The sequence below is a fragment of the Chrysemys picta genome, chromosome 11, assembly GCF_011386835.1.
Source record: "Chrysemys picta bellii isolate R12L10 chromosome 11, ASM1138683v2, whole genome shotgun sequence".
In the NCBI taxonomy this organism is placed as follows: domain Eukaryota; kingdom Metazoa; phylum Chordata; order Testudines; family Emydidae; genus Chrysemys; species Chrysemys picta.
Window position 1 is genome coordinate 44,422,961 of NC_088801.1, and position 13,259 is coordinate 44,436,219.

The 13,259-nt window shown below is 37.5% G+C and overlaps 1 protein-coding gene across 15 annotated transcripts in view; it reads right to left on the bottom strand.

The window, feature by feature from the left end:
- Nucleotides 1–13,259, bottom strand: part of CCDC141 (coiled-coil domain containing 141) — a 147,789-nt gene that overhangs the window by 58,008 nt on the left and 76,522 nt on the right. For all 15 annotated transcript variants that reach the window (XR_010591332.1, XR_010591331.1, XM_065560825.1 and 12 more), the window contains 3 exons: nucleotides 9,735–9,907; nucleotides 4,117–4,258; nucleotides 2,127–2,246 (listed from right to left, as the gene is read on the bottom strand). Coding sequence is in view for 13 of the 15 variants with exons in the window: in XM_065560825.1 (XP_065416897.1) it covers nucleotides 2,127–2,246; nucleotides 4,117–4,258; nucleotides 9,735–9,907 (435 nt within the window). In the remaining 2 variants the exon portion in view is untranslated. The remainder of the gene's footprint in view (nucleotides 1–2,126; nucleotides 2,247–4,116; nucleotides 4,259–9,734; nucleotides 9,908–13,259) is intronic.

Below are 13,259 nucleotides of genomic sequence, written 5' to 3' on the forward strand. Positions count from 1 at the left end.
CCCTCAACCAAGAGTATGGTCAGTAAGCTCCCATGCAGTGCAAATCTGCAAGCCCCCAAAATCAGAATAGGGACCAAACAGCACATCATGTCTCCACTCCCCAAACCCGGTAGTATCTTTTAGAATCATAGAATATCAGGATTGGAAGGGACCTCAGGAGGTCATCTAGTCCAACCCCCTGGCTCAAAGCAGGACCAATCCCCAGACAGATTTTTGCCCCAGATCCCTAAATGGCTCCCTCAAGGATTAAACTCACAACCCTAGGTTTTTAGCAGGCCAATGCTCAAACCACTGAGTTATCCCTCCTCTCTGTGGGTTGGTTGTGCAGATTTCCTGGACATTACCACCACACTGGTAGAATCAGCCAGGATTCTGTTTTTCAGCTCTACTGTGTTAGCTCACAACTCTGGGTAAGCACAAATGTTTTACTCAAATGTTACACCTACTTTTTATAGTGGGCCCTATAAAATCTGAAACACCTCTTCCTCAAGTTAGATATTGGTTTGATATTACATGGAACCTAGTGAATAAATTGCCAGAAAGGACTTTGACAGCAACACTTGGTTCTCAAGAACACATAAGAATGGCCACGAATAAAATCCAACCCTAGTGAAAAGCCTAGCTAGCATTTACAGCCCTAGCATTGAAAGGATCCAGGGTTTCACTTAAATGTGAAAACTCTGGCAAACATGATGGTAAATCATTTCAGGAAACAAATCAGAGGTTTTTGCTTGTGTGTTTTTCAAATGACTTCTAGATCCCAATTTTTCTCAAAAAATACATAAATACTTTAAAATGTGAATATATGGAATTATTGTCCTACTTGCATAATGTTATCATCCAAAACTGCACCTGTGAGGATGGCATCAGAACTATGAACTATTGTAGGAAAAGTGTTTGATGCATATATTTCTATATCTAGAGGCCTAAGATAGCTTTGGATACTTTCGTCCATCTTTTGGATTCATAGCACATGGTATATTTATCTCTGAAACTCAGCCAGAATGCAAGCTATATACCCTGTGAAATTCCATAGAAGGAATGGGTAGGTGGCGAGGATACTGTAGTCACAGCACATTACACAGTTTCTAGAGAAAGATCACAACAGGCAAAGGAAATATCCGCGTCAGAATAGTGTTACACAAATTGAGCAGAAATGTTGGCAAAAATTATTTCATGCTCATTTGCCACAAAGAATGGCTCTGACAAAGCTTCTGGTATTTTTATATTCTTGCTGAATGCTCTTCAAAATTGCTTGTATGTGAATTTTAGTTTCAGTGCTACTGCACAAATCAAATTATTGGATTATATAAACTGGTACAAGACAACAAGGAAAATGAACAACAAAGATACTGAGTTTTCAGAATTATGCTCAAATTGGGACTAGTTCCAAAGAGAATATGTATAGCTGCATTTTTAAAGAGCTCCCAGCTTAGCCTTGAAATATGAAGCTGGGGTGAGATTCCAACAGATTAGTAGAAAGTGGGCAGGTGGGGGTTGGGGGAGTGCTAAAGTAGCTTTAAAGCCCCTTTTGTATGTTGTGGGGCACTGGGGCCTATCTGGTTATAACAGCCTCCCTGCAATGATTCATGCTGCAGGGGTTCTTGGAAGGCAGCCTTATGGCTGTCTCTACAATACCTGTGCATGGACCTGGGCTTTTACACCATTCCAGCTCTTTTACCCAGCATGAAGGAACCTGAGTGGGAGAGACAATCTCACAACTGGAATTTTTGATGACCACATTCTTGAACATGTAATTTTTGACACCCCAAAAGTTGGTGGATCAGTGATATACATCAAGTACATGACATTTCCAAGAGTATTAAAATCTGACTGTGTTTGGGTCTTGAGATACTAACAGAGGATAGGATGATACTAAAAAAGATAGGGCTGAGATGAGAATGGAGAGTACCCTAACTGTAAGAATTACCTGCTTGCAGTTTTAGTTATATTATTGTTGATGGACTATAAGATTTAATAAAAATGAAGACTTATTTTCCTTCTAAGGAAACATTCCCATCCCCAGCTGAGCATCTCAGCAATTTTGGGATTTTTAAAGTATACATTTGTGTCTAAAATTCAGAACCTTAGGGTAATAGCATATGAAAAGTTTTTTTTTTTTTTACCTTTGCTTGATTAGACAGTTCTAGGTATTCGTTCAAAACTTTCTCTGACTCAGTCAAACAAGAACCAGGATCCATACTGATTTCAAGTATTGGACTGACTTTTTTAATTGACAATGATACCTTTAGTTAAAAATAAAATATATACATAATTATATTAATTTACATCACTAGGCATTATAAAAACACAAACTTGAATAGAACAAAGTGAGGGAACAGACTTAGCTCTTGGCATTTCACCACTTTGATTTCAGCAAATACAGAAGATACCAAAAACAAAAAAGCCAGCCAACCAACCAAATTCTTCTAACTAAAAGGTCTGGTTTGCACTTGGGACAAAGATTCATGCCTGCGCTCTCTCATTTTATCTAAATTGTTTTTCTTTATCCCTAATTAATCCAGCATTGTTATTTTAATAAGAATTTACTGCCTTTAACTTAATACTTTCAAGATACTTCATGTTTTAAAAAAGTTTTGTTTTATAGACTAGGCCATTAAAAAAAAAAACCATCTTTAAAACTTCTCTAGCAATCTAAAATGTCTATTTTATGCAGATATGTGCACATAACTTCCTTAATGACAACAAGAGTTATGCATGCATGCTGGCAACAGGATAGGGCATGAAGAGCAGCTGCAGAGGACTCTATATGTGGTATACATAGCCACTGCTAAGAATGTGAATTCACGTCTACCATCCATTTTAAAATGGGGCTTCTGAATTTGGTCCAGGAACTGTATGTGTCAAAGGGAGCCTAATTTAGCACCAGATCCTTCAGAATGCTTGGCTTTAGTGGGAGGTTGCAATGGGAAGTGTTTTACTTGGGAGGATGAGACACTAGGTAGCATTCTGTGAGAAAAGCTAAGACCTTTTGGCTCAAATGTTCAAAATGTCCTTGAATTTTGGGTGTCTGAGGTGGGATGCCCAAAACTGAGGCACCCAGAATCAGAGACCACATATGAAAATGTAGGTCTAAAAATGATGAAGTCAAAAATAGTTACATTTAGAGAATTCATTTGATTTAGATTCACATTTTTCTAGTGAGGCCTTTTGTATGAGACCAACAGCAGATACCAGTCTTTTCTTCTAGACTATTTAAACTATGCAGTATGTTCATCATGCTCCAATATCCCAAAACCTCATTTATAGAAAATGTGTGTAAAGGAATCCATGGATAGCAAATTGACTTCTTCCCATTTGATTCAGAATAGTTCACTATAAGCATCATGTGTACATTATGAAATGTCAAATTGCATATTGAATAATTATTGAATCATTAAATATGATTTAACTGTTTTGGTCTGCACTTTGGGATATCTTTGCTATGGACCTTGCTACAAATATTATATTGCATTAGAGGTAGAACAGGCACATAGGGTCAAAGGGAAGCCCTAAGTGCTTATTCTAGCTCTAATGTAACATAACAGAGGCCAGAGGGAGCTGAAGACACTCAGCAGGCTTTCAGTATCTTTCAGAATCAGTTCCTTAATGAGTAAAAGGAGCTGTTATTGTGAATGTGATACACTTTCCTTTGGCAGCACAGAGAAATCACATCACCTGTGCTGTGGTTCACAATCCCCATTCCTATTGTCCCCCAAGTTTGTTTTGCCTCCTTTCACATTGTCCACAAAACAAAATTGGGAAAAAAATATAAAGAATGCAGGAAACTTACATGCAAGCCACAGTCCTGGATTGCTTGCTCATCTTTGCCAAAACAAAGGGCTCATTATTAAAGCAAATTCATGATTTATTATTTAATAGGTATAATGTGTTTATAGAATCAGCTTCATTTTCAGAGCAAGGCATTTAAGTTTACTGGTGCCTACAGCTGCACTAAGCATTTCATAGGTACAATTCACCTATCCTCTCTACCAGCTAAGTACATTATTTGGTATTATTTAGCCAGAAGCGCAATCTAATGTTCTAACAGCTATAGTACAGAAATTCAATGCAGTCTGCATGAATACATTAATGAGGATGCCTTTTATAATGTACCTTCTTTAGATAATCTTCTAGTGAGGCAGTGAGCCCTTGTTTCTTTAAAGCAAGTTCTTTGTAAGCAGGACACTGTCTGATTAGTTGATCCACTCTTTTCTGAACATATTCTATCATTTCCTGAATTCCAGTCATCCAAGAGCTAAATTGGAACAATACAGCTGTTAAAACTTTTCCTGGCTTGTGCACCAGCAAGATGACAGTAGGTGAATAAAAATAGCTCTTCTGTTTCATATCAGAAATGATTTAGCAAGATTTTAAAAATTCAAGTCTTAAAAAAACGTAACAGTAATAATGCAGATAAAATTCTTAAGGAGCAGAGCAGAGCAGAGAAATGACATTTCCTAACAAATTATTTCACATTCAATGCATAAGTAAGGCTCAGACGGAGATACCCTTACTTGCACTGTTAATCCCAATGATTTCAGTTGCACTACTTATGGAGTAAGGTAGATTCTGGCCCTAAAGGAACTGAGCAGAAGGGAGAGAAATGAAACATGAACAATTGAAAATATCTGACATACCAACTGGCTTAGATTTCTATTTTTAAAAGGATATTTCACTTTGCCTCCAAATGTTTCAATTTTCTTATAGTAAGTGCACAAAACTTGCCATCTCATTCCCTCCACACTCTAAGCTAACATTTGTTTAAAGATGCTGTTTGAATAGAAGTGTTGAATAAATCAATTGAGAAAGCACTGATTGTTTTATAATCTGAAACATTTAAGCACCAGGGTGCCAATTCGCAATAATATGAATGCTTGAGGCAGTTCTCTCCAAATTGTAAACAAGTCATCACATAGAATTAGGATTTGAAGATGGTGCATAAAAAAGAATTAATACTCATATTAATTAATTTATTATTGAAGTTGTCTCTGACAAAGATAAATAAATACATAAATGAATCCAAAATTTAGAAGACGAATACTTCTAAAGTGTGAACTTTGTCAATTTAATCTCTGCTGACTTCCTAATGTACTTATCTTAATTCAACTATTTATATACGGCCAGTTCCAGTGATTCAGAAGACCAAGTTCAGCCATCCTGATTGAAGTTGAGGAATACCCGATCAACCATGCCTATCTAATGCCATGGAGTATGGCATTAGACTGAATCTGGTGAGAAAATGTGGACCATACAAAATCCAAGATCGCAAAAAGGACATTATTTATGGAATAAGTTATTTAGAATTTTGCAAATTAATTTCTCATCATACTTGTAACCTCTTATTTTTCAGTGTAACCTTAAGTTTACCAAAAGTTGTCCCTCTATTTCAACATTTCTTAAAGAAGAGATATTCCTTTTAATTTATCAGTGCAGCTCCTTCAAACACTAATAGAGATTAAGGTTATACCTCCTGTAGATGATTATTTAGAGCTTCATAAAATCTTGGAAAGTACTACTGATTCTGCATACCTTTAATACAAATAATTAATTTATGACTTGGTGAAAATGAGTTTAATCAGCAATGAAATGAGGGAAAATCTTAAACTACTGATAGGCCAGCAGACTGGCCAGGATGATTATGAGGGTTTTCTTAATAGAAAAAAAATTAATTGATTGAAGAAATTTTGAGTTAATATAAAATGCATTTTCTACAGCGCAACTGAATCTTCAACAGGCTTTAATTTCAAAAATGGAAACTCACATGAAATCAGTAACTATATTCTACCAATAGTCTCATTCGACACAAAAATCTGAATTGGATTTTTTAATCTATTTGATTCAGAGGGGTAGCCGTGTTAGTCTGTATCAGCAAAAACAACGAGGAGTACTTGTGGCACCTTAGAGACTAACACGTTTATTTGGGCATAAGCTTTTGTGGGCTAGAACCCACTTCATCAGATGCATGGAGTGGAAAATACAGTAGCAGGTATATATACACAGTACATGAAAAGATGGGCATTGCCTTACCAAGTGGGGGATTTGGCCAATGTACATGGCAGAGGGGCATTGCTGGCACAGTCTCTACTATTCTGTTCCAATTACTCTTCCAGGGAGCTGTAACCTGCTTTCAAATTCCACATAAATTTCTACTGGCTGCTCCTCTTAGCAGATGGTAAGCACTTGACAGCTAACTATCTATTACATTAGCAGAATACACCTTTCTTTTCCTTTGTATAACAAAGCAGCCACTTAAACATACGACTAAACTTCTTCAATACCCACATGCTGCACTAAGTCCTAACAGAGATTCCCATGTATGTTTCTTTAAAAACACTGTCTCTTTGTTTCTCCTCTTGCATTGGTCATTCTTTTATATTTCCTTCCCTAACTGGACCTTTATTTTTACTGTCTTTCTGATGGGAAATTAAAATTTCCTTCCCCTTCTACTCTCTGTCCTTGACTCCCAATGTTTTGTTTTAGAAAACCTGGTTTCTTAGTATATTGTATTAAGTTTGGCTCTAGCCAGGACTCTAGAAGTGAAATCCAGGCCCCATTGACTCTAATGGCAAATTTCCCATAGACTTCCCTGGGGCTAGGATTTCACCCTAGGGCTCTCATACTGAAGAATTCAAAAATACTTTGAAAATGATATGGCCTATACAGGGATCATTTCACGCACCACAGTAAAGAAGCCATCTCTGGACTGAAATGTAGTAACTGCTGTTTAACACAGTTCAGAGACACTCGACAACAGTCCAAGAGAGGAAAATAGGAAGAATACTGTATATCCAGTTGAATGAATAGAGTGAATTTAGGAAGGAATACACAAGTTGAAACTTGGGGCTATCACCCTGAACACTTGTTGAAAGTTTCATAGAACCTTTAAAGTCCATACCATAAAGACAAGAGTACATGTCTTTACCTTACTAAGGTAAATGATGGAAGCCAGGTGAGCTCTGCTGCTGTCTCTCTGCTGTTCCCTGCAGTGTCCTTACCTCAGCTCCCATTAAGTCTTCTCACTCACCTGTCACAACTAAGACCCCTTCCATCTCCAAATCCTTTTCTCTGCTGAATACCAAGTAACTAAAGGATCTTACCTCAAGTGGGTGGGGAGAAGCACTCATCACCTACTTTCTGCAAATATAATCCCACCAAAAATCTCTTCCTTTTCCTGACACAGCACTCCTATAGGCCCTTAGCGACTCAGATCACCTAAGACAGGACAGTTTCTATAAGTACTAGCCAGTCTCCTAAGATGAGTAGTCAGAACTCAGCTTTATGTCTCATTTGAAAGATGGCACCTCCAATAGCACATTGGTTTCATAATGACCAAGAGGGAAGACTTCCCTGCTCTCCTTTCAGAAGCATCATGTTAGCTAGAGCTCAAAATATTTCTGGGGGCAGTGACTTATCTTGAAGATGACACATGTCAGGACTGGCCGCCAGGAGCACCATAAAGGTGGCACCTTCTGTGCACCCCTCTGATGCCATCAGTTCCTGACTCTGAGAGCTGTTCTTTGGAGTGTATGTTGGGGAAGTTGAAAGAAGAAAGCTAGTGTATTAGACCAACATTTCCAAACCTGGATGCCTAAAAAATTAAGTTCCCAAACCCATACTTAGGCATCTATATAAAAGTTTCTCTCTTTTAAGAGGCGTTAAGCACCTGCAGCACCCACTGAAATCTATGGACGCTTCAGGTACTCAGCCCTTTGAAAACCAAGCTACTTTGATTTAGGTGCCCAAATGCAGATTTAGGAGTCTAACTCTGGCACCTGGATTTGATCACTTTGGTCTCAGATAATGGATGATGATAGAGCATAAATAAAGGCTGACTCAGTGCGGGGAAGATTAAAACTAGGTAGTGAGTGAACTTGTCAGGATTGGAGGGAAATCAGCAGGGGAAGGAGGAAAAACAGAAGACGTGTGTTTTTTGTTTTCTTTTTTGAGGAAGTGGGAGGTGTCTGTTTTTGTTTAAAAGCTAGGATATGGAAATTTTCAATATTCAAAATGTACATATTTTGATAAACTATTAAGATGTGTTTAATTAACTTGAGTGACCTCTTGTGACTCTGTTTCTTTAACCTTTGCTACACATATTGGTTGTTGCTCTTAGTTGTTGCATTTTATCATATTTAAATCATAAGGTCTTCTAGACAGGAACCACATCTTTCTTATTTGTTTGTAAAATGTCGAGCACAATTTTGGATGCTCAAAAACTAAAATATTAATACCATAAAGGATGGTTAACTTGGATATGAGAAGTTTTAACTAGATGTCCCTGGAAAAGAGTTTGTCTTCTTTCAGTAAGGGCACATTCCTACAGCAAACAGTAGAACATATTAGCACTGCTGCTATCAGTGTTGCCTATACAGGGGGATTTTTATTTAATTTCACCACAAACCTCTAACACAATTACTTCATGTCAATTTGTCACTTTCCTTCTCGACCTGTCCTGGGGTTTCAATATCCCAGCACTGCGACATGGGCTTCTAGTCTGAAGCAGAGTACTCAAACAGTGAATACGTTTAAAAAAGAGAGAGAAAGTTAATGGCTGCAGTGATTTTATGGATCCATTCTCACAAAGTCTGCAGACTCCATACCATCAATCAATGCTGTGTTAGAAAGCCATGCAATGTGGAATACTGTTTGCATTGTATCTGCTGCCACTGGGGTCTGTGATTGCTGCTGGCTTAAGAAAACCACTGAAATGAAAGCAAGCTGAGGAAAACCCTCTCTTCTATTCTGCTTATCTGTTTAAATACCAGTAGGTGTTAAAGCAGCAAGAAGAACAATAAAACCAGCTGTGTGTGTTATGGGTAAAGTCACTGAACTTATTATAGGCCCTCTTTGCCTGGCTCAAAGCTTTAAATAACTCCAGTGGGAGCTACTCACAGAATGCAGTAGGACTAGAGGGCCCCCTCTGGATGAAAGTCAGTGCAATGTTGCTAGGGTTTTGTTTGTTTGTTTGTAAGTGATAGCACAGGATCCTGAAGTGAAGAGAGTTCCTACATAGATTTTGAAGTCCCCCACTGAAGCAAAGCTTTCTACAGCCCTGGAATGGGGCTAATTACCATTACATCAATCTCCTACCAAGTTGTGAAGAATAGGAAACAACCTGATTTTAATCCAAGTTACACTAGTGTAAACCAGGAGTAACTCCACTCAGGTCCATAGAGTTGCACCATTCTTGCTATTAACAATAGATGGGGGAAAAGAAAGGTTATTTTATTAATAAATGAAGGTCACTAAGAAGCAGAGAAACTGTTCATATTCTTACATTTAGCTTAATATGTATTATGTTCATATGTTATTAATTATTAAATTTAATATACAGGTAGGCATTTGCATTTGGGGTTGTAAAAATGAGCATCTGTTGACATTTTATTTTATTTTATCTTGACCAGACTGTCTTTTCCTAAATATTTCCCTGACATAACTGCAGCCACATGCACTAATATAGCTTTTGATGTATATAATTGATGTTATAGTGTATACAGTTCTAAAAAAACCCAAAAACTTCTGACAGGAGACAGAGCAATCTGTTCAAATGATATCAGTGAAAAATAATAATGACAAATTTTGCGGACTCAGTCATGCAACTGAGACCTAGCCCCATACACAAAGAGTTACTGGGCACAGACTGGCCCTAAATGAGTTTTTATCCTCGATCAGGTTAGTGGAAGCTCTGAAACAGTTGAAAAATATGGAGCAATAGAGCACTCTTTACTCACCTGTGGGAATCTCCTTTGCTAACTAAGACTTTTCCCTTCTGCAAAGCATCAGCTGTGCAGTCTTTAATTTCTCCCTGTAATTCCTCATGCTTCATTGCCAAGATAGGCAAACTTAAACCCTCTGAGTTAAGGAGCTTAAGGTAAGCTTCAATACCTCCAAGAACATCAAATGCCTGCCAAATGAAACACACTTTTTCAGTATTTCTATTTATAATATCCATTTATTTTGTACAAAGCAAATATATTAGATGGACACTCAATATTTTCTCAAAAATGAACATCACTAACTTAATTTAGGGCCTGATTCTGATCTCATTTAGAGTACACAAAGGAATAAACAGGTGTAACCCTGCTGAAGTCTACAGAGTTATGTGGGAGTCCATGAGAGCAGGATCAGATTTTGAGTTTAAAAGCAGAATCTGTTTTCTAGAAATAATCAGACCAGTGTGATTCTGAGTCTCAGCCAAAGTGGCTTGAGCAACGCAGATGAAAATATTTTCGAACCCCATGTATTACTGGAACTTTGGCATGCTCATCAAAAAGTATATGATGCATAGACCCAAATTTATTACAAATCCTGTGTTTTTTGTGTTTAAAATTCATCCAGGGTATATACAAGAGTTAAGTCCCACTGAACTCTTATTTTGAGAAACAGGGGAAACAAATTTTCCATATCAGGAAGTTGGTATTATTCATATTCTCTATTTTCCCACTGCACAAGCAGAAGTTCCTATTCCACAGGCAAGGAGCAAATGGGGCACAATGATTTAAAAAAGACAGCAGACACAGGCAAGAAAAGATTATGTTAATACCCAAATATTATTAAATAGAAATGTGCCAAGTCCAAAATTCCCATAATTGGCTTTACCGTACCAGGGAAATATTCTCTGCTAGTAGATATTTTATAGTTGTGCAACCTCAGAAGAAACCTAGTTAATAAAGCAGAAAAAAAGTGTAATTGCTCTAACACTGGGACCTAGGAAATGATCCCAGGATTAGGTTGTAGTGACAATTATGAAGAAAATGCTTAGTGCAGTACTACAGAAAGTGATCCAAGAGATCATATGTTTACCCAAGAGATCTTATTGCACTGTGTATTGAATCATAAGCTGCCTTTAGTAACAAAACTAAGTTTTTACTACTTTCTACTTATGTTAGCACTGCAGAATCAATGCAAGTATCAGTCTAAGATCTAAACTCTGTTCTAGCAAATTCATTACCAACAGAATCATTAACTAAGTTCCACATGTAAGACCAAATCTAAAGCTGGGCAGGCATTATTTTTTCCATCCTGTGAAAATATTGGAGATTTCAAACATTTTCCTGTTCCACACTGGGATAAAAGCAAGACATTTCTTCTTCTTTTTATTGTTAAAAATGAGAGAACACACCCAACCAATAGCTCAGATGCCAATAGCTGAGATGTCAGACATTCAGGTTCCAGTCCCTCGTCTGAACCAGGCCTAGACTCCTACACGAATGCCTGACCACTGGGCTATTGACTCAGTCTCTTTCTCTGGCATGAGTAATGTTTAATTATTTATATAAAGTGGAAGAGCTCCAACAACAGAAAGTGAGAGACAAAAGCCTGGTGTTTAGGGCATTCATCTAGCATGCGGGAGGCCAGGGTTCAAATCCCTACTCTGTCATCCTCCCACATACCAGTTCAGTGCCCTAACCACCAGGTTCTAGTCAGTCTCAGTCTGTCTCCTCTGTTGGCGCCCTTTGCATAAATAAAAATTAAATATGCATTGGGCTAGTGAGAAAGAGACTTACGCTATAGCCCAGTGGTTAGGGCAATCACTAACGGGATCTGGGTGATGCAGCTTCAAGTCCATGTTCCAGTGAACATTGAATTAGCTATCCAAAGCAGAACAGCTTCCAAAGGAGAGATTGAGAGAGGACCCACTGCCTGATTCAGGTTATGGGCTAAAACCTCTATCTCCCAGGTGAGGGCCCTAACCACTGGGCTATTGATTATTCTTAGCGGGGTTCTCTCTCTTTTCGGTTTTGATCAGAAATTCCATCCTCAACCTGAGAAAACTTTCCTGATGAAAGTTTTGTTGAAACTGGTATATTCCCCGCAAATACCATTTTGCCAGAAAATTCCCAACCAGCTCTAACCAAATCCTGTCCCTTTTTACCTGAAATAATGATTTTGAAAACTGACTACAAATAGTGTTGCAGCATCCCATGCTGTTTTCCTTTTTATAGGCTTTTATATCTAATGCGTCAAGCAGAGAGATCTGATTTTTTCTCTAAGTCCTGTAAATTTAGACTGGGATCTTAAAGTTCTTTCAGTTCATCCATTATAATCAATAATACAGACTACACAGGCCAAATTATGTTCTCAGTTATTACATTATGCTCCCAGACTAATACAATGAGTATTCCCACTATACTCAATTTTTGCTTGTAAATTTTGTTTGCTGTGCAACGCCATTATGTTCAAAATATTCAAAAACAGTGTGTTAGTTCTATTATGATCTCTTCTTTTGTGTTTCTCATGTGGAGAACTTCCAACAGAATTAATTTCCCATTTAACATATTTAACTTATGCACAAAAGGAAAAAAAATTAATATAATAGGAACGGAGAGATGTATATTTGTTAAATGGAAAATTAACTAACTAAATTGCATGTTTATACAATGCTCAGCAAACTTAGGCCCTGATCCTGCAAACACACACATACTTCGCTTTACACAGGGGAACAGTCCCATTGGCTTTAACTGGCTGAAGAATGCTGCTGATTCAAGGTTTTAGAAAGAACCAAGATGACTCCTGAAGGATTGTTTAATAAAAGAAACTACTTTTTAAAACATTATTTTAAAATATGTGTACTTTAAAGAGCAATATCGTAAAGGAAATAGACTTTGATACAGACTAATGTTTTATTTGTTTGAAAGAGCTCTGCAAAGATTCTTAAAACATTTATGGAAGTGGAATGACATCAAAAAATGTACTGAATAAAATTTTTAAAAGTAAAACTTCACAGAGATTTCGAAGAGCTTTCTCAGCCAGACTGCTACAGCATATTATGCCTGCACTAAAGAAGCAACTGAGACCAGTCCATCAGGTGCTGAGTCAATGGAGAAGTGACAAGCCCTGATACTTGAATTTACCCAAACACCTAAGAGATAAGCTCTCCATCACCACTGAAGTTGAGGAAAAAAGGGGACAAAAATCCTTGAAACTGAGGCAGTCATGGAAAGACAGATGAGAGGGAACCAAAAAAAAGCAGCTCATTCCGTAATGAAGAACGGAAAACACTAAATGCACAACAGAAGAGAAATTCACAGCATTGGAAGAAACTCACAGTAAAAGCAGCAGCTTAGGCCCAAAGCAAGCACCAATAAGAAGGTCAGAAAGAGTCCTTCCCCCTCAGCACGGCTGTGCAAGGAGATCCCATAATCAATCCTTAAGCTTCAGTTGATGAGATAAAGTTTTGTATAGGCATTGCCACGAATTGAGTTAATTTTCGTACTGAAAATTATTTTAATTCAGTATTGAGATATTATAGTAAA